At 45.0% G+C, this 27129-nt stretch overlaps 1 protein-coding gene across 1 annotated transcript in view; it reads left to right on the plus strand.

The window, feature by feature from the left end:
• The first annotated feature begins 372 nt into the window (after positions 1-372).
• Positions 373-27129, plus strand: part of LOC106606718 (cytohesin-3) — a 62247-nt gene continuing 35490 nt past the window's right edge. The window contains exon 1 of the mRNA XM_045715505.1: positions 373-774. Within this exon, the coding sequence (XP_045571461.1) occupies positions 756-774 (19 nt within the window). The 5' untranslated portion in view covers positions 373-755. The remainder of the gene's footprint in view (positions 775-27129) is intronic.

Consider the following 27129-nt stretch of genomic DNA (forward strand, 5'->3'; position numbering starts at 1 on the left):
CACACACACACACACACACACACACACACACACACACACACACACACACACACACACACACACACACACACACACACACGCGCACACACACACACACGAGCGAGCGCGAGCGAGTGTGTGTGTGTGTGTGTGTGTGTATTTTCTTTGTCAATGAAAGAAACCAGATGCAGTGACCATAGGAGGGCAACATTGAGAAATTATTTCATATGTAGGCCTATATTATACATGCTTTACCTCATCACTGATCTGGGGATTTGATTGAATAATTCCCTCACAGATTACAATACAGTACAGCCTGTGTACAGTACGGTCACATGAGGGCAGGTTTGTAGTCATTGCTCCACAGGGCGGGACAGATAATGATGACGTACAGTGAAAGCTGCCTGTCTGTCTAGTGGAGAAGCGGAGTCGTGGAGCTCGGATGGGATAGCCTACTCTCCCGATGCTAGTGGAGTGAAGGTGGATCTGCCGGATAATATGCAACCGATCACTCTAGAAAAAAGACGTCGCCGATTCAGTTCCATCTGAAATAGGCTACACTGATGACGGATATCCAAGCGGATTGCCTCGTGATTCCAGCATTGATGGCAAGAAAATAATATTCCCCAAAACAAGACGCGGCTTCTGTGGTCAACCTGTCTGCAAATGCACCCAACAAATTAAAACGCGCATTTCAAGAATTTACCCCATATTCATACAACAAGTTTCTGCGATCTTACTTGGTTTTTTGGACCTTTGCATTTTCCCCTTCAGCCATGGACGAAGACAATCAAGGTAACGTTACATCCCATTCACACGCATGTTTATCTTTCATGTGTCGATGTATTGATGTGTACACTAGGATCATTTTGGGTAGGCTACAGCAGGACCCAAGGCCGGTTTAATGACAACAATCAGGTTAACACTGTATTTACATTGAGGTATTGTGGTATTTCACATAATAATAATAATAATAATAACAACACTATAATCTGTCTATGTTATATTTTACAATAGATTTAAGGATGACGTTAGAAAATAATAAAAGAAGAAAGAATACGAAAATAAATAGAAGGCATTTAGAATGTGAACCTTTATCCCTCTACATTGAGACACAATTTACATGTTCACCCTCACTCGTGTGGTATAGCGACCCAGTTATGAGCATGTTTCATGGTTCCATGAGAAGTCATCTGACACAGAACCATCAGTCATCACACAGTGGATGTGTAGCGCGCTAATGCAGGATGGAGGGATATGGATTGACCTATATTCTGCGTAAATAAGAACAAACAGGACTGTCACACTCCAGCGGATAGCCATGATACCTGTATGAATACATCACTGTCACGAGGCTGAATGCAGAATGCATACTCCCTTGGCTTATTATTAAGACTTTAAGTCACCAGGTCAGTTACACACTCATTCCAGGCAAGCTCAACAGGTCATTCCATATGTAGGGAAGGCTAATTCAAGCATTGCTCAGTGATATATAAAGTTATGACCAATTGAAGAGTGCTCTCTCTGGCTCAGTTCCATGACTAGATGCTTTGTGTGTGTGTGTGTGTGTGTGTGTGTGTGTGTGTGTGTGTGTGTGTGTGTGTGTGTGTGTGTGTGTGTGCGTGCGTGCGTGCGTGTGCGTGTGTGTGTGTGTGTGCGTGTGTGTGTGGACATAAGCACAATCGGCTCAGTAGGCTACACATAATTTGGATCTCTCTATTTGAGCCTGAAAAGTCCAGGAAAAACTCCTGGCCCTAGTCCCAACTACGGTCCCGACCTACCTTTTGAGAAAACACTGATCTACAGCTCTTGCTAGGCCCCTTTACTGTTTAGTCCAGAGCTATGTGATGTATGTTATTCACTGTGGCAGAGTGGAGCGAGGGAAGAGGGTACAGAGCCCTCATTGTGCTGCTATCAAAGTGCTTCCCCTCCAGTGGTGGGTGGGAGACGTCAGCAGCAGCACAGACACACACACACCACAGACAGACACACACACACCACAGACAGACATGATAGACAGACATCACAGACAGACAGACATATTGTATGGTCCTGTGATGCCAACCAGAGATAATTGACAGTTAGACAGCCGAGAGAGGCAGACCGACCCCCCCCCCATTCCATCCTATCCCGGTTCCCCCTCTCCCTCACGGCAGTCTTCCCTAACACAGAGAGAGAGAATGCATGGATGGATAGATTGTGGTCTGGAATGATAAGAGAGGTGTCTGTGTGTGTGTGTGTGTGTGTGTGTGTGTGTGTGTGTGTGTGTGTGTGTGTGTGTGTGTGTGTGTGTGTGTGTGTGTGTGTGTGTGTGTGTGTGTGTTGAAGGGGAAGTGTGTGTATGTGTTGGAGGGGATGTGTGTGTGTTGGAGGGGGTGTGTGTGTGTTGGAGGGTGTGTGTGTGTGTGTGTGTTGAAGGGGAAGTGTGTGTATGTGTTGGGGGGATGTGTGTGTGTTGGAGGGGGTGTGTGTGTGTTGGAGGGTGTGTGTGTGTGTGTGTTGAAGGGGAAGTGTGTGTGTTGGAGGGGGTGTGTGTGTGTTGGAGGGTGTGTGTGTGTGTGTGTGTGTGTGTTGAAGGGGAAGTGTGTGTATGTGTTGGAGGGGATGTGTGTGTGTTGGAGGGGGTGTGTGTGTGTTGGAGGGTGTGTGTGTGTGTGTGTGTTGAAGGGGAAGTGTGTGTGTTGGAGGGGGTGTGTGTGTGTTGGAGGGGGTGTGTGTGTGTGTGTTGAAGGGGAAGTGTGTGTATGTGTTGGAGGGGATGTGTGTGTGTTGGAGGGGGTGTGTGTGTGTTGGAGGGTGTGTGTGTGTGTGTGTGTTGAAGGGGAAGTGTGTGTGTTGGAGGGTGTGTGTGTGTGTGTGTGTGTTGGAGGGGGTGTGTGTGTGTGTTGGAGGGGGTGTGTGTGTGTGTGTGTGTGTGTTGGAGGGGGTGTGTGTGTGTGTGATGGAGGGGGTGTGTGTGTGATGGAGGGGAAGTGTGTGTGTTGGAGGGGGTGTGTGTAATATAGGCCGTTTCCACTCATCTGGAATAACGTATTAATATGTCCTGGAAGGACACGCATAGTGCCACATATGCCAGTTCTGCAGACAGTTGATGAGAGAGAGAGAGAGAGACCACCGGGCTTATTGTCTAGCACGCTTGGCTTGATTTAGGACACATGAAGGACATCATCATCACCAATCATCAGTGATCTCCTCACCCGAGATCTACAGTATATGCACTGTATGCCCGAACAGAACCAGAGCTTACCAGGGTCACTGAGGAGAGACAGCCCAGGGAGGAGGTGATTAGGCTGGGTAGCAGAGCAGGGCAGAGTGGGTGAGAGACGGTTCCTGGCTCTGCTCTGTGGGATACTGTCTGTGACACGTTGGGCGTGGGGCGGTCGACAGGAGTCCTGCTGGGCCAGTGTGATTAACACACACACACACACACACACACACACACATAGCATGCGAGGCCAAATGGAGAGCTGCCAGAGAGAGAGGGATGGAGAGAGCAGGAGAATGAGAGAGCGGCCAAAGGATAATAGAGAGAACAAATAGAGATCAAGTGGTAGACAGAGAGAGGGAGGGAGTCAGAGAGCGAGAGAAAGAGAGAGAGGGAGGGAGGGAGGGAGGAAGAGGAGGGAAGGTTGGAGACCGGCCAGAGAGGTAAGGAGGGAGGCCAGGTCAGTGCAGGGATGAGTACATATTCCTCCTTAATCAATTCTTTAGTCTCTTACTGGATTTCCGTTCAATAAAACTCCTATCTGTTGTGTGATGATTAGCTAACTGTGGGTGGTAGTAGTGATGTGATGATTAGCTAACTGTGGGTGGTAGTAGTGATGTGCTGATTAGCTAACTGTGGGTGGTAGTAGTGATGTGATGATTAGCTAACTGTGGGTGGTAGTAGTGATGTGGTGATTAGCTAACTGTGGGTGGTAGTAGTGATGTGCTGATTAGCTAACTGTGGGTGGTAGTAGTGATGTGATGATTAGCTAACTGTGGGTGGTAGTAGTGATGTGATGATTAGCTAACTGTGGGTGGTAGTAGTGATGTGATGATTAGCTAACTGTGGGTGGTAGTAGTGGTGTGATGATTAGCTAACTGTGGGTGGTAGTAGTGATGTGGTGATTAGCTAACTGTGGGTGGTAGTAGTGATGTGATGATTAGCTAACTGTGGGTGGTAGTAGTGATGTGGTGATTAGCTAACTGTGGGTGGTAGTAGTGATGTGATGATTAGCTAACTGTGGGTGGTAGTAGTGATGTGATGATTAGCTAACTGTGGGTGGTAGTAGTGATGTGATGATTAGCTAACTGTGGGTGGTAGTAGTGATGTGATGATTAGCTAACTGTGGGTGGTAGTAGTGATGTGATGATTAGCTAACTGTGGGTGGTAGTAGTGATGTGCTGTACTCCTCTCCACCAGTGTTCATCCCCACCAGTGAGGCCTTATAGGAGAGAGCAGAGCACTCCTCATTCACACACACACACACACACACACACACACACACACACACACACACACACACACACACACACACACACACACACACACACACACACACACACACACACACACACACAGGCGTTATAAAATTCTGGGCAGCAGCAGAAACGAAGGTGATTGAATCCGTCTGACATGCATGACACTCCACAATGCAATGCTTCTCCTCAGACACCTGCTCTGATTGGTGCCTCACTGCTGCTTTGTTTAATCCACTCATTTGACAGGAAGCAGAAGACTCTAATGACCAATTCTGAACGGAACATTTCAACAGATTAAATGAACAGTGTTTTTATTAGCAGTGTCATTTCTACTAGCTTCAACTGTGGCACTTAAGAGTATGTGTGTGTGTGTGTGTGTGTGTGTGTGTGTGTGTGTGTGTGTGTGTGTGTGTGTGTGTGTGTGTGTGTGTGTGTGTGTGTGTGTGTGTGTGTGTGTGTGTGTGTGTGTGTGTGTGTGCACAGCATTGACTGGTAGAGTGAGAGACCATATGGAATGAATCAGTGTTTTTATCCCTTTAGTTACGTTCACAGCATGTCTACCGACGGACTGTGTGTCTGTGTGTGTATGTTTGGCCACAAACCGCTCTGTTTACTCAGTGCGAAAACCGACCATTTTCATTGGCTACGCTTGTGTGCCCGTGCAGCCGCGAGGTTATGCCATGCACGCTCCAGGCCAGCCGAGGCGAGACACATACCACCTCGGAGGTGTATCTCAATAGTCTGATATGGCTTCCTCTGCTTGTCTCCTTGTCTCCTGTCCTTCATCTGCACTAATGAAGAATTGGACATTAAGCACCTACTACACTCAGCCACACTATTTATTTGACCTGAAGGCCTGCTATGCCCTCTACTCTGACCAACCCACATTCAGGATAGAAGTAGAGGAAGCAACGGTCCCAGACCTTCTCGTGTGCTTGCTTCTGTGGACGGCAAAATGGCTTCAGACAGAGAATGTTAAGGAGGTTGTTTGTTTACGTTTGGTCTTTGGAATAGATGGGGCGTCTCTGGACCTCCGTGTTTACCCAAGGCCCACCCTCTGTGAAGTAGCTAAGAGAAGTGCAGCTGAAAAGTTGATGGGTCACGGTTCAATGACTATATGAGCTCTCCACAATTTAGAGAAACTCACGCTTAGCTGGTCCAGCAAGAAGACATCCCTTTGCTCTGTTGCAGCACAGAGCTCACATTGTGCCAATCCACCATTTATTCAGGTGGACTGGAGTCCTTCAAAGTATGTCACAGCACAGCGGCCTGCCAAACTGACTGGCCCTCCCAGGGCTCCTCCCAGGTCAAGAGCTTGGGACTAGAAGGTTTTCTCAGCATTTTTGTCAAAATTGAGTTGTTGACGTAGCCTTTTTCTGTTCAATGTTCCCTACTTATATAGTACAGTAAATACTCCAATTCACGTTGTTAAGATAAAAATTCCTGACACCAGTCAAACCAATGAGCATTCAGAACTTTAAGGCCAATTATCTCAGAATCATTACAGATAGAACCTTATAGTTCCAACCCACTGGGCACACACTGGTTAAATCAACATTGTTTCCACGTCATTTTAATGAAATGACGTGGAACCAACGTGGTATAGACGTTAAAATGACCTCTGCCCAGTGGGAAGCTCTCAATGTGTCTGTATGGCATGACAACAATAGTGAGGGCACTAAAGCACATGCAGAGCTGGGACCAGCTCTAGTTTACTACTGCAGTTCTGCAGAAATAGATTGGATCCCAGCAGGCCAGTCTGGATTTAGACTACCACAACTGGATTAAAAGGAAAAAGTAGCAACCAAAAATAATATGAAGACTACATTTTATTGGTAATAGTGCCTATGTGTTCCACGTCTCTCCATCTCTCTGTCTGCTGGCTGCTGACTGTGGGCTGCTGACTGTGGGCTGCTGACTGTGGGCTGCTGACTGTGGGCTGCTGACTGTGGGCTGCTGACTGTGGGCATGGTCAACACCCACTGCTGCCCCAATCAGTTACTTCTCAACCTAACCCTGAAGGGCCACCACCAGTCAGCCAGACTGGTCAATACTACGTCCCATAGCCTCTCTCTCCTTCTATCTGAGTTTAACAGCCATTTCCTTTCCAGTCTAAATATACTGTATATCAGTCTAAATATATATCTTATATATTGATTGGTGGGTTGTCTGGTTCTCCACCCAGGCCTCCCTGTGTGATTCAGCCCAGTGTGAGTCACCTCTGTCAGGCTGGGCTCTGTGTTGTGACTGCTGGGTGGTTGTCACCACCCTGATGCCCTGCTGGCTGTATAACAGAGACCTTGTTTGGCCTGGCTCAATATCTGATCATACAAACAGACACAGCAGAGAGGGGAGTTGATACTGTACGGTGGATGGGTTGAGTGGGTGTGTGTGTGTGTGTGGCCAGAGGGGTTTCACGTCAATAAGTCACCATCTTATAACTTAAAACACACTGTTCCTATCACACACACCCTACTATAGGTCCAAACAAGCAGATGTTTCTATTGCATTTAACCTTTATTCACCCAGGTTAATGTTATTGAGATATGATCTCTTTTTTAAAAGAGACTGAATGATGTCAAGTCCACATTTTGAATGGTGGAGCGCGTGCTACTGTTATATGTCTTTCATACTCCTCTATACCCCCTGCTTGAGTTGAAGTTAAGTTACAGTAAGTTGGAGTTAGTTAAGTTGGAGTTAGTTAAGTTGGAGTTAGTTAAGTTGGAGTTAGTTAAGTTGGAGTTTTGGGATTATTGACAGACGGGCCCACATGGAAGTTGAATCACTTTCTCTCTCAGTGGATTTGATAGGGTTTGGAGGGTAGATGTAGCTGCGTAAATGCGCTCTGTGTTCTGTTGTGTTAGGAGAGACTGGGGAAATCCTCCTGAACCTCAGCACTGTTTTCTCAATCTTAAAAAAGGGGTCTAAGAAATGTTTCTAAGTGAGTGCGGTGTGCGTGGCAGGAATCTGTGAACTGTTGTGTCCCAGCAGAAGGGTCCTAGTGTTGGAGAGAGCACGCAGAGGTTCTACAGCCATGATTCCTCTCCAGTCCATGTTCCCTCCCTGGCTGGCTGATATACAGGGCTGCGTAGTAAAGGGTTCCACATGAAGAATGGTTGAATAGATTAAAAACAGACCTAGACCAGGCCTACAATACGGAGGTTTGGGGTGTGTGAGTGTGGGTGGGGGGGCAGCGGTGTGTGTGTGTGTGTGTGTGTGTGTGTGTGTGTGTGTGTGTGTGTGTGTGTGTGTGTGTGTGTGTGTGTGTGTGTGTGTGTGTGTGTGTGTGTGTGTGTGGGAGGGGGATTTTGGAAGCGTGAGGCAAATTCAGCTCTATTTTTCTCCTCTCTCTCAGAGCGTGCGAGAACTCCCAGGAGTCCTGGGTCATATGTTGAAAAGAATATTTGCGGGAAGAACAGCCCCCTCTCCAGTCTGGGCTTTGTCGGCCCTCAAGTTCAAGGTTCTGTCTGTGCCTGTGTGCATCTGTCTATGCGTGCATTCGTGCCTGCATGTGTTACATGTTGGCTTTTGGGGAAGGGAAGGGAAGGCCGACCAGAGTGGAGCGGAGGAAAAGGCACGGCTGGAACAGTTATGTAAGGGATCATAGATTGTAAAAGCTGCTGAAGATGCAGGAAAAAGGTGTATCCACCCTCAGTCACTACAGCCAGCCAGCATGCCAGGACATCCAGTCCCCCTCTGTCTCCAAACACACAGGATCTTATAACCTCTGGTTTCCTCAGGCTAAATGGGTCCTTCAAATGGATGGATCATTTGGGGTGGCCAGAACAGAGACTATTTATCCCCAGTATGTACTTTTATCCTTTTGACCATGGTGTTACTTTTCTAGGGATAGATTGGTGTTGGCTAGAGTGAGGAGTATATCTTCCTGAAAATGCTTTTATCCTCTTGACCACTGTCTTGTCTTCACATCAGGTTTGATATGCACTGTTGGTTTTTGAGCTTGCAGCTTACTGGAAAGAAATGTACTTTGTGCATTTGTGATGGCAGGACACTGAATCAACAGTATAGTGCTGTACTACATAATCTGTCCATCTCAGTGCCTCCTCTCCTCTCCTCTCCTCTCCTCTCCTCTCCTCTCCTCTCCTCTCCTCTCCTCTCCTCTCCTCTCCTCTCCTCTCCTCTCCTCTCCTCTCCTCTCCTCTCCTCTCCTCTCCTCTCCTCTCCTCTCCTCTCCTCTCCTCTCCTCTCCTTTGCTCTATAAGAGGATGTGTACAGTAATGCTTATTCTGGACCAGCATGTCAGTAAAGTAGACCATGCTCTGTCTGTCTCTCGCTCTCTGTCTCTCTCGCTCTCTGTCTCTCTCGCTCTCTGTCTCTCTCGCTCTGTCTGTCTCTCGCTCTCTGTCTCTCGCTCTCTGTCTCTCGCTCTCTGTCTCTCGCTCTCTGTCTCTCGCTCTCTGTCTCTCGCTCTGTCTGTCTCTCGCTCTGTCTGTCTCTCGCTATCTCTGTCTCTCGCTCTGTCTGTTTCGCACTCTGTCTGTCTCTCGCTCTCTCTGTCTGTCTCTCGCTCTCTCTGTCTGTCTCTCGCTCTCTCTGTCTGTCTCTCGCTCTCTCTGTCTGTCTCTCGCTCTCTCTGTCTGTCTCTCGCTCTCTCTGTCTGCCTCTCGCTCTCTCGCTTTCGCACTCTCTCGCTCTCTTCATCTCTCTCTCTCTCTCTCTCTCTTCTCTCTCTCTCTCTCTCTCTCTCTCTCTCTCCTTGTGTTCTGTGCCATGGTAGATCTGCACACACTGCTTTTTCTCTGTAAAATACAGCCTCATCATGTAAAATGAATGTGTTGTTTAGTTGTGAGGAGAGGGATCAGCAGGGTCTGCTGCTGCTGTGGTGTTGCAGTAGTAGTAGTCATACTCTTCCCCCGTGGAGACCTGTTATATATATATATATATATATATATATATATATATATATATATATATATATATATATATATATATATATATATATAAATATATAAATATATAAATATATATATAAATATATATATATATATATAAATATATATATATATATATATAAATATATAAATATATATATATATATATAAAATAAATATATATATATATATATATATATATATATATATATATATATAAATATATATATATATTGTGTTGGTTGTGTTTGTCACAGCAAAACACCTCATAGTCAGTACCCAGCGGGGCCAGCCATATGACGAACAGGGACCCTCTGCATGACCTGCCTGTATGTGTGTGTGTGTGTGTGTGTGTGTGTGTGTGTGTGTGTGTGTGTGTGTGTGTGTGGCTTTATGAGTGTACTGTATATATAGTGAGTGTTTAGGAGTATTCAGAGCAAAGTGAATGCTGCAGTTACCATGTATATAGTACTCAGCCAAAGTAGGTTGGTGGTGGAGGGCTCAGCCCCAGCTGTGTGTACAATATCTCACGGTTTCCCACTCCCATGGACCAGGATGAGATAGCAGTTAATTGTGTGTATGTGCTTTGATGTGTGTGTGTGTGTGTGTGTGTGTGTGTGTGTGTGTGTGTGTGTGTGTGTGTGTGTGTGTGTGTGTGTGTGTGTGTGTGTGTGTGTGTGTGTGTGTGTGTGTGTGTGTGTGTGTGTGCACCTTTTTGGTGCTAGAAAATACTTTAATTTTAAAGACTCTGATTTACTTTGAAATGGTGGGAGATTACCGGCTGCTGCAAGCCCTCTCCATGCTTAAACAAATGGGGGAGATGAGCTCTGGAGGGTTGGGGACAGTCAGTAGATTAAGGGTCATAGGCTGGAGCTGCTGGCTGTCACCTTCCTACATCCAAATGGAGCTGCTGGCTGTCACCTTCCTACATCCAAATGGAGCTGCTGGCTGTCACCTTCCTACATCCAACTGGAGCTGCTGGCTGTCACCTCCCTACATCCAACTGGAGCTGCTGGCTGTCACCTTCCTACATCCAAATGGAGCTGCTGGCTGTCACCTCCCTACATCCAACTGGAGCTGCTGGCTGTCACCTTCCTACATCCAACTGGAGCTGCTGGCTGCCACCTCCCTACATCCAACTGGAGCTGCTGGCTGTCACCTTCCTACATCCAAATGGAGCTGCTGGCTGTCACCTCCCTACATCCAAATGGAGCTGCTGGCTGTCACCTTCCTACATCCAAATGGAGCCGCTGGCTGTCACCTCCCTACATCCAATTGGAGCTGCTGGCTGTCACCTTCCTACATCCAACTGGAGCTGCTGGCTGTCACCTGCCTACATCCAACTGGAGCTGCTGGCTGTCACCTTCCTACATCCAACTGGAGCTGCTGGCTGTCACCTCCCTACATCCAACTGGAGCTGCTGGCTGTCACCTCCCTACATCCAACTGGAGCTGCTGGCTGTCACCTTCCTACATCCAACTGGAGCTGCTGGCTGTCACCTCCCTACAGCCAACTGGAGCTGCTGGCTGTCACCTTCCTACATCCAAATGGAGCTGCTGGCTGTCACCTCCCTACATCCAAATGGAGCTGCTGGCTGTCACCTTCCTTCATCCAACTGGAGCTGCTGGCTGTCACCTTCCTTCATCCAACTGGAGCTGCTGGCTGTCACCTCCCTACATCCAACTTGAGCTGCTGGCTGTCACCTTCCTACATCCAACTGGAGCTGCTGGCTGTCACCTTCCTACATCCAACTGGAGCTGCTGGCTGTCACCTTCCTTCATCCAACTGGAGCTGCTGGCTGTCACCTTCCTTCATCCAACTGGAGCTGCTGGCTGTCACCTTCCTTCATCCAACTGGAGCTGCTGGCTGTCACCTTCCTACATCCAACTGGAGCTGCTGGCTGTCACCTTCCTTCATCCAACTGGAGCTGCTGGCTGTCACCTTCCTTCATCCTACTGGAGCTGCTGGCTGTCACCTCCCTACATCCAACTGGAGCTGCTGGCTGTCACCTTCCTACATCCAACTGGAGCTGCTGGCTGCACCTTCCTACATCCAAATGGAGCTGCTGGCTGTCACCTTCCTTCATCCAACTGGAGCTGCTGGCTGTCACCTTCCTTCATCCAACTGGAGCTGCTGGCTGTCACCTCCCTACATCCAACTGGAGCTGCTGGCTGTCACCTTCCTTCATCCAACTGGAGCTGCTGGCTGTCACCTTCCTACATCCAACTGGAGCTGCTGGCTGTCACCTCCCTACATCCAACTGGAGCTGCTGGCTGTCACCTTCCTACACCCAACTGGAGCTGCTGGCTGTCACCTTCCTTCATCCAACTGGAGCTGCTGGCTGTCACCTTCCTACATCCAACTGGAGCTGCTGGCTGTCACCTTCCTTCATCCAACTGGAGCTGCTGGCTGTCACCTTCCTACATCCAACTGGAGCTGCTGGCTGTCACCTTCCTACATCCAACTGGAGCTGCTGGCTGTCACCTCCCTATATCCAACTGGAGCTGCTGGCTGTCACCTTCCTACATCCAACTGGAGCTGCTGGCTGTCACCTTCCTTCATCCAACTGGAGCTGCTGGCTGTCACCTTCCTTCATCCAACTGGAGCTGCTGGCTGTCACCTTCCTACATCCAACTGGAGCTGCTGGCTGTCACCTTCCTACATCCAACTGGAGCTGCTGGCTGTCACCTCCCTATATCCAACTGGAGCTGCTGGCTGTCACCTTCCTTCATCCAACTGGAGCTGCTGGCTGTCACCTTCCTACATCCAACTGGAGCTGCTTGCTGTCACCTTCCTACATCCAACTGGAGCTGCTGGCTGTCACCTTCATCCAACTGGGGAGGTGGGCTGAATGGAGAGACACCAATAACCAGGATACAAACATGACAGAGATGAGAAACTATCCCTCTCTTCACCAATACAGGATATGTACATCACTACTACATTGAGACTTTGGTCCCACTTTATTTAGGTAGACCCATATAGATGATCTACAGATGGTCATACTATCAACACGCTATATGTTGATAAGCAAACACTTACTAAGGTTAAGGTTAGGTTTAGAATAAGGGTTAAGGTTAGGGTTAGTGGATAGTTAGTTGACATGATGTTGACAGTTATTGAACATCTACTGAACATCTACAAACCATCTCCTTGGGACTATCCAAATAAAGTGTTACCAAAGTGTTACCATGTCAATAATGAGATGAGAAGCCTGATGCTTGATCTGATTTAACAAAGTCCCCTGACTACATATACGGCATACCAATCAGGGATCTTTCTGCCATTGTAATCCAATGAAGTCCAAACAGTGTCAGAAAAACATTTTCAGGATGGAAAAAAGATTTAAGTGATTAACTTAAATGATTAAAACCAGATATCAATTATGTAGAAAAGATAATGGACCCGTATATATTTAAATAATATAATCTTTGAGAACTAACAATCATCAAAATAAAATGTAGGCATTCAAGGAGAATTGAAAATGCCCAAAACAATGAATTTAGCAGTATTCATTTTGTTTTTATGTTTGAGCAAAAGAACACAGGATTAGCCATAGCAAAATGCATAAAATTGCAGGAAATTTGCTTTAAAACGGCAACAATTTCTCTCAGCTCCATGGCAGAAGATGTAGAATTGCAGGAAATGGACTTAAAAATGCTAAAAAGGATCTATAGCGCCAAGATAGGGGCCTCTATAATGTTCTCTATAATGTTCTCTATAATGTAGCAGCGCCATAAGGCCGACCGCCCTCATTGCCACGCACTCTGCCACGCCCCTGCCACGCCCCATGCCACGCCCACCACCTAAACCCCTTTTTGATCCAGAAAAACCCTGCCGATGATAATCAGAGGAGTTGGCTAAAGCACATACAGATCTGGGACCAGCCTAGTCATCTTGACAGTGGGACAATCTCCAGTAGTGAAGGGGATGTACAGTGCAGAGCAGTGCAGTAAACCACTATGTGTAGCCTGTATCTGTTCTTCTGATACAATACGGAGGATCCTAACGTATTCTATTGACCTTTGAAACCTCTCCACTACATTGTGTGGGGATTTGTGAGAGGAGAGCAGAAAGAATGACTAATGTTTTTCATGGTGGGAAGCGTGAAATGAAATGTGAATGGCCTCCAAGGCAGGTCGGTCTACTCAGGCTCTCTGGACTAGGTCAGCCTGACAGGCTGAAGAATGGGCCTGCAGATGTCCAAGAGAGCATTGATAACGAGACCTTTTCACAAGGACAGTAGCGGCTAGATATCAAGCTGTATCAAGACGCTGTCCTAGGGGGGAATAACACACACACACACACACACACACACACACACACACACACACACACACACACACACACACACACACACACACACACACACACACACACACACACACACACACACACACACACAAAGAGAGAGAGACAGAGTCAAGAGTGCCTCGGGGTGTAGACAGAGATTTACAGTGGCTCTGAGGCATGGGTCCCTTCACACACACATTTAATTTCCTTTCACCTCTGTCACTTCACATCATCTCTCTGGCTGGAATACACAAACACTATGAAACAAGCCCTCCCTCCCTCCCTATGAGGGGTCACTAGCTACGGAAATACATTACGTGAATGAGATCCCACAGACATCAATGAGGATCTCCATATGTGTGTCAAAGTGATACTCCAAATATATAGACGATGGCCAAGTTCACTAACATCATGGTGTTCTCTGAGTAGCTTTAGCAGAGCAAACTGTCATTGCTGATTTTTCACCAGAGGTTTGATGGCTAGATTAGTTATAGCTTAACATGATATTACTGTAGAATGAGGTGGTAGACAATACCATGTGTATTAACTAGATGCACTGGTGGGAGATGTCCATAAATGAAATGGTTATACTTTAGAGTTGTTTCCAAGGGTCATTATGGATAAAATAACTATTACCAACATCTGGACCTGGATGGAATGATTATATTTGTTTTCCAGAGGCTGTAAATTGTTTCCACTAGTTTTCCCACTTTCCACTTTAAAATATATCGTTCCCTTGTAATTCTAGGATATATTCAACACGTAGGGAGAAATATTCAGTAAATATGATACTTCACTTATCTGAAGACTTGACAAACTGTACAGGTGGCTGTAAATAATAATAAGACAGTGATTATTGTCCTTCCTCTAGATAAAATACAATTTTCACTATTTAAAATCATCATCAGCGTTCAATTTCTCAAGAAAGGGAGAAGCACTTGAACCCTGTATGCTTGAAAATGTTCAAAGAGCCATAATGAGAACAGTGGCACATTAAACCCTTGTGTTTACAGCAACAGAACCACCATGATGGATCATCAAGAAAAGTATTGATCTTATTTCTTGGAGTATCAGGCCTTTTTGAGCACCTTTGTCTCTATCCACTCTCCTATCTTATTGTCCCAGGAAGGAAACCATATGGTTGTTATAGATTAGTTATGGATCAATCCTTTCATTTTCAAATCATAGATACATACAGTAGATATGAACCCAGCGTTACTGAACTTCATACAGATCGTCTGAGTTCCATCCAGCTGGATCTCTTCAAACAGGAAGCTTCATATTATTTCCTGTATCCTATGTTATTTTGCATGACTGCATTTTCCTACCTCCTCAACATCTGGCTACCCCAATATTCAGCTCTATGTAGCTGGGTCACAGCTGGATGTGACATGGGTTCAGGTGGGTCGAATGCAACAGTGGGACTATATCAAAATATTGTAATTTATATCAAATTGTTAATGTGTTTTGAAGGATAATTGAGGGGGATTACTGTAGCTAGAGGGGGTTACTATTTTTCGTTATTTCCCCATCATATGTAATCCATGTCATATTTATATCTTGTAGGCCTATTCTGATATCTGAAAATGGCATCAGTTGGATTAAATGGGGGTTTTTCTTGAAATCTGTGGTCAAATGTTTGTTTTTAATATCTTATAGGCAGCATAAGATTATCAACAGATTACTGTTGACCTCACAGCTGCAGCTGCATTTAAATGCCACACTAACTGCCCAATGGTACCATACTAAATCACATAGCAACCAATAGGTCTGCACCCTGAAACCTTAGCTCCACCAATAGAAAATCTGCATTTCACAACACTTCCTCATAAAGATGCTGCTAGTAACAGTTGAAATGTCTACCTCTGTAAACTTCATCACCATCTCAGTTCCAGACAAACTAGAGAAGTGAATAAAAAACCCTGTTATGTGGAGGCGTACAATCTGCAAAAAGTTGTATATAAAAAAGTCCAGAGAAAAAGAGGATGTCTGACTGACCTCAACCACCCACGTATTCCCTGTGATAAAGTCATCCCAGCTCAACTTTTTTCATGTTTGCTGTGATCCTGCTGTTCTCCTCTCACAGAACAACACAGAGAGCAGGCAACAGCAGATAGAGTCCTACTTGGCAGCCAGAGTGTCTTTCTCTCTCTCTCTTTTAGTCTTTCTCTCTCTTATACTCCTTCTTGCTCTTTTCCAGATGCGCTGTCTGGATGGCCAGAGCCCAATATAAACAGTTCAGTCATTCAGTGCAGCCTCCCTCAGCCTCACAGGCTCTGTTCTGTTTGTCTCCTCAGGGCCTCCGTATCAGATGACTGGCCAGTGGCAGATACACTCCAGTCATTTCCTGAGTGACTCACACTGGAGGACTGTGGGGGTTCTAAAGAGGGTTCTAAGAGAGGCCCTGATAACATTTGTGTTGTTATTTTACTTCCTTACTAATAGTAGTGATAGTGGGGGGGATGAGGCTTCTGAACCTCACAATAGAATAGAGGACTCTCACGTGCTGGCAGTCTGCTGTAAAGCTAACCCAATGGAGATCTAACCGTTCCAGTAGGCCTTTTATATTCCATCCACCATATTGGAATTCAGAGATTTCCGTGCATGAAAACTTCCAACCGCTTGTTCCTTCGCCAACCACCAAGGAGTCGTTTACCGCGTCTCCACCCCCTACTCTAAAGTCTGACCCTAAATGACTTGATGATTGATAGTCAATTATAACCTCTGCTCGTCATTGGAGGTTCAGAGGCTTATCTCCCATTATTATCCACAGTCACTGTCCCCGGAGCTGTTTTATTGCCTCCTAAACGGCCTGATCAAGCGGTCACACTGTTCTCTGATCAGTGGTGTGTGTCCTAGGGTGACTTTGTAGAGTAGACGCTGTAGTTCGTCCTATGGTAGGGTGACGTTGTAGACACTGTAGTATTTGTGTCGTAGGGTGACATGGTAGATGCTGCTGTAGACGCCGCAGGCTCCGTTAGTGAGCTGTGCCACTTTCCCCTCGCCGGCGCCAATCAGTAATCTTCACACATTGTCTGTGTCCTGACACACAATACAGACAAAAGACCTTGGTTGCTTTAATTACAGACTAGGGCCAATGCTTCAATTAATATTGTCTAAATTAATTTTAAGTATTTTTTTGTATTATGTAAGTATTCTATATTTTAAGTACTGCGATATACAGTATACAACAATATGGATGTTTTGTAGAGAACGGTAGTAGAGGTCTGAACGGTGCTTCCACAGTATCCCCTCTATCCTCCTTTAAGTCAATGTGTAGGAAAGAAGGGGCCCAGGTTGTGCTCTCATGCCCTCATGCCATACCCAGCTCCCCCCTGGAAGTCTCTCCTTAGGAAAGGAGACATGGCCTCAGCAGGATGGTTCGTGCACAATAAGATAAGAAGGCCCCTCTGAGGTAGACTCATGGCAAGGGTATTTTAAAGGGGAATTCATTGGTCACAACACAAAACATGCAAAACTCTCTAAAAATGTACCGTAAACTCTCTTTAAAAATGGGCACTGAAAAGAAAGCAGGGACACAGTCATTATATAGTCATTCACAACATATGCCTTCCCCCAAGCCATAAGACTCTAATCAAATGGCTACCCAGACTATTTGCATTGCCCCCCCCCCCCCCCCTTTTTACACCGCTGCTACTCTCTGTTGTTATCATCTATGCATAGTCACTTTAATAACTCTACCTTCATGTACATATTACCTCAACTAACCGGTGCCCCTGCACATTGACTCTGTACCGGTACCCCCTGTATATAGTCTCACTATTGTTATTTTACTGCTGCTCTTTAATTACTTGTTACTTTTTATTTCTTATTCTTATTCATATTTTTTTTTTTAACTGCATTGTTGGTTAGGGGCTCGTAAGTAAGCATTTCACTGTAAGGTCTACACCTGTTGTATTCTGTGCATATGACTAATAAAATTTGATTTGATTTGATGCTGTGATTCACTCCTTTAATACGCAGGAAGTGACACGTGAAAGGAGGATCATCAAGAGTAATCAAAGGCAACCCCACTGCAGTCAGCGCCTGTAACTGAGTAGAGATAAAGAACAGGGGACCCTGCTGCCAAAACGAGTAATCTAATTTGTTAGGAAGAGCATGACACATGATGACCCAAAAATAGACCAATTATGGCCCTGTTTTCATCTCCGGAAGGGAAGCGGAAGCGTTCCTTTAATGTGGATTTTTGGCAAACGTTAGCAGTAAAGACGGTGATCTTGTTTAATTCCATATGAATAAGTCATTGTGGCTGGTGCGCTTTGCTGTCGAGGTGGGTTTAGGCTTACAGGGGGAGCGATTTGTGTTTAAAGCCTCTGGTGCTTTTTGATCATTAAACAGCTGTGTTGTGATGCATTTGTTTTGATGTTGAAATCCCCTTTTATTTGGGGCAATGTTTGGATCTCAGAAATAGCAGAAATGACAGCAAACATTCCCAGCGAGTGACTGTCGCCGACGCAATCAAGCGAAATATGCTGTTGAATACAAACACGAAAGCAAGAATGAGTTGCACAAAATCAGAAAATTACACTGCATATTTTTTTGTGTAAATCAATGACAATCCAAACGACTGAACCAAACTATAATGAACAAAATATATAAATGCAACATGCAACAATTTGAAAGGTTTTTCTTAGTTACAGTTCATGTCAGTCAATTACAATAAATTCATTAGGCCCTAATCTATGGATTTCACATGACTGGGACTACAGAAATGCATCTGTTGGTCACAGATACCGTTGAAAACAAGGTAGGGGCGTGGATCAAAAAAACAGTCAGTGTCTGGTGTGACCACCATTTGCCTCATGCAGCGAGATACATCTCCTTCACATAGAGTTGATCAGGCTGTTGATTGTGGCCTGTGGAATGTTGTCCCACTTCTCTTCATTGGCTGTGCGAAGTTTCTGGATATTGGCCGGAACTGGAACACGCTGCCGTACATATAGATCCAGAGCATCCCAAACATGCTCAATGTGTGACATGTCTGGTGGGTATGCAGGCCATGGAAGAACTGCCACATTTTCAGCTTCCAGGATTTTTTACAGATCCTTGTGACATGGGGCCGTGCATTATCATGCTGAAACATGTCGGCGGATGAATGACACAGCAATGGGCCTCAGGATCTTGTCACGGTATCTCTGTGCATTTAAATTCCCATCGATAAAAGGAAATTGTGTTTGTTGTCGGTAGTGTATGCCTGCCCATACCATAACCTCACCGCCACCATGGGGTGTTCACAACGTTAACATCAGCAAACCATTTGCCCACACGACACCATACATGTGGTCTGCGGTTGTGAGGCCGGTTGAACGTTCTGCCAAATTCTCTAAAACGACGTTGGAGGCGGCTTATTGTAGAGAAAAAACATTAAATTCTCTAGCAACAGCCCTAGTGGACATTCCTGCAGTCAGCATGCCAATGCTGGGGAGGCAGGTAGCCTAGTGGTTAGAGCATTGGGCCAGTAACCGAAAGGTTGCTAGATCGAATCCCCGAGCTGACAAGGTAAAAATCTGTTGTTCTGCCCCTGACTAAGGCAATTAACCCACTGTTCCTAGGCCGTCATTGTAAATAATAATTTGTTCTTAACTGACTTGCCTGGTTAAATAAATAAAAAATCACGTTCCCTGAAAACTTGAGATATCTGTGGTGTTGTGTGACACATTTTAGAGTGGCCTTTTATTGTCCCCAGCACAAGGTGCACCTGTGTAATGATCATGCTGTTTAGTCAGTTTCTTTATATGCCACATCTGTCTGGTGGATGGATTATCTTGGCAAATAAGAAATGCCCACTAACAGGGATGTAAACAAATCAATGCCCAGCATTTTAGACATCTTGTGCATTTGAAAATGTCTGTGATCTTTTATTACAGCTCATGAAACATGGGACCAACACTTTACATGTTGTGTTTATATTTTTGTTCAGTGTAGTATCTTAGGTGAGGTGAGGTCTGTCTTCCAGTAAATGAGGAGTCCCAGTACAATAACATGTTTTTCAGATCAGATGACTTTAGCATACTGACTGATGAGCTTAGCAGGTCCAGACACCGAAGGGAGAGTAGTCTCCATTTACACAGAGGAGCTGTGTGTGTGTGTGTGTGTGTGTGTGTGTGTGTGTGTGTGTGTGTGTGTGTGTGTGTGTGTGTGTGTGTGTGTGTGTGTGTGTGTGTGTGTGTGTGTGTGTGTGTGTGTGTGTGCACCTTTTTGGTGCTAGAAAATACTTTAATTTTAAAGACTCTGATTTACTTTGAAATGGTGGGAGAGAGAGAAAGAGCAAAAGGTGGAGAGAGAGAGGGAAAGCAAGCAATTGAACGATAGAGTGAAAGAGAGGTCGCATTCACAAGGAGAAAAAACAAGTGGTTTATCCTAGAGCCTGTTGAAATACATCTGCATGATTCGCTCAGTGATGGTGATGGAAATTCCCTTCAGCCATTTGTTTAAACAGGAGAAGACTGTAAATCAGAGTGCTTTATGACTGGCATTAAATCAATGCAGCCAATAACAATATCAGAGACATGAGACTGTTATGCTAATGAGAGAGACTGTGGATGAGGTTAGCACATGGTTTACTCATGTTACATATGACTGTAGAACACTTGGCCGGGGAGGATTCAGAGTGTAGAACTATTTCGAATGGGGAGAGGGTTCTGACCTGAGAACTGTTTGGGTGTTGACCGAAGAACCTTGCTGGGGAACTGTCTGATGGTCTAAACTCTATCTTCTGATTTTAGAACAGTTTGGGTTCCGATAACAGAATGATTTACTGGGTCTGAAGTCTGGTTGCTAATTGTAGAACTATTTGGGTTCTGAGCATAGAACCCATTAGTCTGTTCTGTGTATTAAACTTTGGAGAAGGGTCATTGAAGCAGGCAAGCAGCAGACAGCTTTTGCCGGGTCCTAAGAACATTCAGTCTGACTCTTCACAGGAGCTACTGCTACAGTAGTCTGATCAAAGTTGCAATACTCTTAATGGGGCTATACACTAGAAGCTGCAGCATTCTCTAGACTGGTCTGGTGGGTCAGGCCAGAACCACATCATCCTCCTGACTATTACCATGGAGATGAGGCTAATAAATAGCCAATGGAGCCCTCCGAAAGAACATGGCTCACGTTTTTTTATGAGACAAGGCTTATAGTGAAGAGTTTTCCAGGAAGAATTAGGGGAGAGAAAGATGGAGGGGAGAGGAGAGGAGAGGAATATGGAGAGGAATATGGAGAGGAGAGGAATATGGAGAGGAGAGGAAGATGGAGGGGAGAGGAATATGGAGGGGAGAGGAGAGGAATATGGAGAGGAGAGAAAGATGGAGGGGAGAGGAGAGGAAGATGGAGAGGAATATGGAGGGGAGAGGAGAGGAAGATGGAGAGGAATATGGAGGGGAGAGGAGAGGAATATGGAGAGGAGAGGAAGATGGAGGGGAGAGGAGAGGAATATGGAGAGGAGAGGAAGATGGAGGGGAGAGGAGAGGAATATGGAGAGGAGAGGAAGATGGAGGGGAGAGGAGAGGAAGATGGAGAGGAATATGGAGGGGAGAGGAGAGAAAGATGGAGAGGAAGATGGAGGGGAGAGAACTAAACAGTGAAAGAGAAGAGGTTGAAAGAGGGGGAGATAATGAAAGAAAGTGAGGAAGATGGAGGAGAGGAAGATGGAGGGGAGAGGAGAGAAAGATGGAGAGGAAGATGGAGGAGAGAAAGATGGAGAGGAAGATGGAGGGGAGAGGAGAGAAAGATGGAGGGGAGAGGGAGGGGAGAGAAAGATGGAGAGGATAGAGAACTAAACAGTGAAAGAGAAGGAAGACAAGGAAAATAATAGTGATTTAAAATATTTACAAACAGAGAAGAGGTTGAAAGAGGGGGAGATAATGAAAGAAAGTGAGGAAGACAGAGGGTGAAAGAAGGAGAGAATGAAAGAAGGAGAGGATAAGAGAGAGAGATCCAGTCTGACCAGAATGAATGGTTGTGGTGCCAGAGGAATGTGGCTTATGTCCACATAGCTACAGTAATCTGTCAGGAGGCACTGACTGACTGGCTGTCAAAGGACCTGCCATCACACCTGTACCTGAGAGAGGAAAACAACCAGCTAGAAGCAGTGGGCAATGTAGCTGTAAAGCTTCAGCCAACAACACAGTCCTGCAGTCCTACTGACCACTACTGACCCTCAGATACAGAGCTGGACTCAGATCTGGGGTATGTATTCAACTCAGAGACAGAGCTGGACTCAGATCTAGGGTATGTATTCAACTCAGAGACAGAGCTGGACTCAGATCTGGGGTATGTATTCAACTCAGAGACAGAGCTGGACTCAGATCTTGGGTATGTATTCAACTCAGAGACAGAGCTGGACTCAGATCTGGGGTATGTATTCAACTCAGAGACAGAGCTGGACTCAGATCTGGGGTATGTATTCAACTCAGAGACAGAGCTGGACTCAGATCTGGGGTATGTATTCAACTCAGAGACAGAGCTGGACTCAGATCTAGGGTATGTATTCAACTCAGAGACAGAGCTGGACTCAGATCTTGGGTATGTATTCAACTCAGAGACAGAGCTGGACTCAGATCTGGGGTATGTATTCAACTCAGAGACAGAGCTGGACTCAGATCTGGGGTATGTATTCAACTCAGATACAGAGCTGGACTCAGATCTGGGGTATGTATTCAACTCAGAGACAGAGCTGGACTCAGATCTGGACTCACCATAGTTGCTGGAAGCTCAATGTGAGAAGAAAATATCCGGCTAGCACGGTACGGTTCAGGTCAGCCCTGACTCAGACGGTTTTGTCTTCCATGACACACTTATTCAACCTACTTACATCATTCAACAGTCTCAACTGTGTTGTTGCACATATTTCTCCATGATTATAGTTACACAATGAGGAGACTATGGCGAGCGCTTGTATAAGTGTTCCTGAACTAGCCGTGATGTGAACTTAGTTTAACCCAGCCTGTGTTTGTGTGGCTACTATTGTTACGGCGGACCAGAGTCAGTGGGCCTAATCAGTGCAGACATCCTCTCTTCATTGTCACAGTGCAGACCTTGCGAAAATCAGGAAGTGGCTCCACTGGCTCTGTTTATTAGTTGTTCCCTTGCCTTGCTGTCACAGTAGGCACTAGATGGCCATGCTAGAAAGGACAATAGTAGCCTATTAACATAGCTATGTGCTCTTAATCGAGGGTCAAAGGTAAGGTCAGGGTTGAAGTGAGAGTAGCCTAAAGTTTAAGTTTAGTAGTTGAAATTGTATTTCTTGTCAAAAAGTCCATGTGTTCCATTGTTTCTATAATAGCCAGAAATAGTTGTCGCTATCTATCTTTAGCCACGGAACCATGAAACCAGGTCACAAGGGACACTCCAACATGTCCGCCTCTGCCGTCGATCTCCCTCTGCAGTACAACCAGGGGATCAGTATGCTTGGGCAGCTTTTGTATTCCCTCTCGCTACCAAGGAGATTTGAAAGGCGTGACACTCGATTGAGTTAGAGATCTGACTTAGGGAACGGTCAATAGTGGTCTGTTCCCTGCATGGATCTGACCTCTGTCTCGTCCTCTGTCTATGTCAGTCACTGTCCAAGAGAGAACTCCAGGGCCTCTATTCACACAGCTTCCCACATCAAGAGTGCTGATCTAGGATCAGTTTTGTCTTTTAGATCATAATTAATACTATTTTTTATGGATAGTAGGACCTGATCCTTGATCATCCCTCTTACTCTGAGACACTGTGAATACAGCCAGGGTGTTCTAGAATCTCTAGAGTATGTTATCTATCTGCACTATCTATCTTATACCGGCAGCCAGAGACAGCTATGCATTATGCAAAGGGCCTTAAGTAGCCTTAGCTAGCATAGCTAGCAGTTACAAGACTTGGGGCTAAAGGCATGCACGTCCAGGCTGGGGGAAGCATGGTCAGCATAACAGAGCAGTTTCGAAGCCAAGCCAGCAAACCTTAGCATGGCAAGATAGGACAAACAGATCTGGGACAAGGCTAGCCCAGCGCCACTGTGTCTGCAACTTTTCCAGAGAGATTTTCCAACTTGATCCAACAAAGGGGATCACCAAGTCCAACTCCAACAGTTGTACTGATTCTATCAGGGTCGAGTGCGTCACAGCGTCACTTGGATCAGGAGATGAATGACATTGGTTTATCAATGGCGTGGAGAATTTGCATGTTGTCTCCCTGTCTGTTCCTGGTTCAAGACCCCTGACTGTGACTGATCGCCAGGGCAGAGAGAGGTCTGACTGAGGAGGTGGAGGAGAGGATGATCATGTAGTCATAAATACAGAAAACATGTACTTACCATGACTGTGATGTGGTTGTCTCATCTAGCGTTCCTTAAGATGAATACACTAACTGTAAGTTGCTCTGGATAAGAGCGTCTGCTAAATAAATAAAATGTCAAATTGAATAAGTCATAAGATCTTAATATCATGGTGCCCATCAGAACCAGGCCAGTAGTCAAAAAGCATCTCTGAGTAGCAGTGCTGATCTAGGATCAGTTATCCTTTTAGATTATAATGAATAAGATTATATGGACAGGAAGGACCTGATCCTAGATCAGCACTACTGCGATACACTTTGTTAATAAGGGCTCAGATCTCCTCTACAGATTATTATAACGTTTCCCGGTAGAACACCGGAAACTTTGGACAAACGTGTCTGTTGGAAAATAGACCCTTTCTCTCAGATCAAAAAAGACTTCCTAGTTCAATTAGCTTAGGGTCTGAAATATTGAAGAATTCAAACTTTCCACTCAAATATCCTATTGACATCAATGCATAATTCAGATTAGATTTGGAGTTGCATGAGCTCTAGTTAGTGCTCAGCCCTGAGTGTGTAGAATAAGTGATTATTTTCAGTCTAAAAGGAAGTGAAGCAGGAAGTCTCCCGTGGTGTGTGGCTACTGGTCTGTATAATTGATTACACTGCAGTAGTGAGTTCCTTAAGTGACCGTTCAGTAGCAGTAGCACTTTGACCCTGCCTAGGGGTGTCTGACCTCTCACCTCTGTGACGACCTCGTTGACCCTTGGAGATCACATTGATCTGGTTGGTCATGGTAGAGGAGAGGGAGAGGAGTGGAGGAAGGGAGTCAGACTGGAGGTGGAATAAAGGGATGCACACACACACACACACACACACACACACACACACACACACACACACACACACACACACACACACATCCTTCATGTATAATGCATTAGATACCCAGGCTGACGGTGTATAGCCTACAGCAGCAGTTCATCCACAATGATGATATCAGATTACCCAGCGTTTCCACATGCATACACACAGCAGGGGGATTGTCACTGAACACAGCGGCCATCAATCCCAGACAATTTGTCCCTTTCTTTTGGTTGACTGGGTTCTTTGAGGTAAAGTAGGTGGGATGGCGCTCTGCTTTGCCCATTAGAGACGTAGGTTGCCTGGGGGGGGCGATCTGCTCTACAATCACTGGCTTTATGGGCCTGGTTAAAGAGCCAGAGTAACACGGAGAAAGGAACGCTCTCTCTTCTCTCTCTCCTCTTTTCTCTCTCTCTCTTCTCTTCTCTCTCTCTTCTCTCTCTCCTCTCTCTCCTCTTTTCTCTCTCTTCTCTTCTCTCTCTCTCTTCTCGCTCTTCTGTCTCCTCTCTCTCTCCTCTCTCTCTCTGAGCTTGGCTGTCTTGTGGTAGTGGTATCTATTGTCTTTTTTTCTTCTGATTTATTTTATTTCTCTCTGTCCCCCTCTTGCTATCTCTCTCTCTATCTGTCTGTAGTATATATCTCTTCTCTCTTGCTTTGTCACTCTCTCTCTTTTCTCCCCTCTCTCTGTATCTACTCTATTTATTTCCCCTCTCTCTGTATCTACTCTATTTATTTCTCCCCTTTCTCTGTATCTACTCTATTTATTTCCCCTGTCTCTGTATCTACTCTATTTATTTGTCCTCTCTCTCTGTATCTACTCTATTTATTTCTCCCCTCTCTCTGTTTCTACTCTATTTATTTCTCCTCTCTCTGTATCTACTCTATTTATTTCCCCTCTCTCTGTATCTACTCTATTTATTTCTCCTCTCTCTGTATCTACTCGATTTATTTCTCCTCTCTCTGTATCTACTCTATTTATTTCTCCCCTCTCTCTGTATCTACTCTATTTATTTCTCCTCTCTCTGTATCTACTCTATTTATTTCCCCTCTCTCTGTATCTACTCTATTTATTTCTCCTCTCTCTGTATCTACTCTCTCTCTGTATCTACTCGATTTATTTCTCCTCTCTCTGTATCTACTCTATTTATTTCTCCTCTCTCTGTATCTACTCTATTTATTTCGCCCCTCTCTCTGTATCTACTCTCTCTCTGTATCTACTCTATTTATTTCTCCTCTCTCTGTATCTACTCTATTTATTTCTCTCCTCTCTCTGTATCTACTCTATTTATTTCTCCCCTCTCTCAGTATCTACTCTATTTATTTCTCCCCTCTGTCAGTATCTACTCTATTTATTTCTCCCCTCTCTCTGTATCTACTCTATTTATTTCTCCTCTCTCTGTATCTACTCTATTTCTCCTCTCGCTGTATCTACTCTATTTATTTCTCCCCTCTCTCTGTATCTACTCTATTTATTTCTCCCCTCTCTCTGTATCTACTCTATTTATTTCTCCTCTCTCTGTATCTACTCTATTTATTTCTCCTCTCTCTCTGTATCTACTCTATTTATTTCCCCTCTCTCTGTATCTACTCTATTTATTTCTCCTCTCTCTCTGTATCTACTCTCTCTCTTTTCTCCCCTCTCTCTGTATCTACTCTATTTATTTCTCCTCTCTCTGTATCTACTCTATTTATTTCTCCTCTCTCTGTATCTACTCTATTTATTTCTCCTCTCTCTGTATCTACTCTATTTATTTCTCCCCTCTCTCTGTATCTACTCTATTTATTTCTCCCCTCTCTCTGTATCTACTCTATTTATTTCTCCTCTCTCTCTGTATCTACTCTATTTATTTCCCCTCTCTCTGTATCTACTCTATTTATTTCTCCTCTCTCTCTGTATCTACTCTCTCTCTTTTCTCCCCTCTCTCTGTATCTACTCTATTTATTTCTCCTCTCTCTGTATCTACTCTATTTATTTCTCCTCTCTCTGTATCTACTCTATTTATTTCTCCTCTCTCTGTATCTACTCTATTTATTTCTCCTCTCTCTGTATCTACTCTATTTATTTCTCCCCTCTCTCTGTATCTACTCTATTTATTTCTCCCTCTCTCTGTATCTACTCTATTTATTTCCCCTCTCTCTGTATCTACTCTATTTATTTCTCCTCTCTCTGTATCTATTACTCTCTCTGTATCTACTCTATTTATTTCTCCTCTCTCTGTATCTACTCTATTTATTTCTCCTCTCTCTGTATCTACTCTATTTATTTCTCCTCTCTCTGTATCTACTCTATTTATTTCTCTCTCTCTGTATCTACTCTATTTATTTCTCCCTCTCTCTGTATCTACTCTATTTATTTCTCCTCTCTCTGTATCTA

The sequence above is a fragment of the Salmo salar genome, chromosome ssa03, assembly GCF_905237065.1.
Source record: "Salmo salar chromosome ssa03, Ssal_v3.1, whole genome shotgun sequence".
In the NCBI taxonomy this organism is placed as follows: Eukaryota; Metazoa; Chordata; class Actinopteri; order Salmoniformes; family Salmonidae; genus Salmo; species Salmo salar.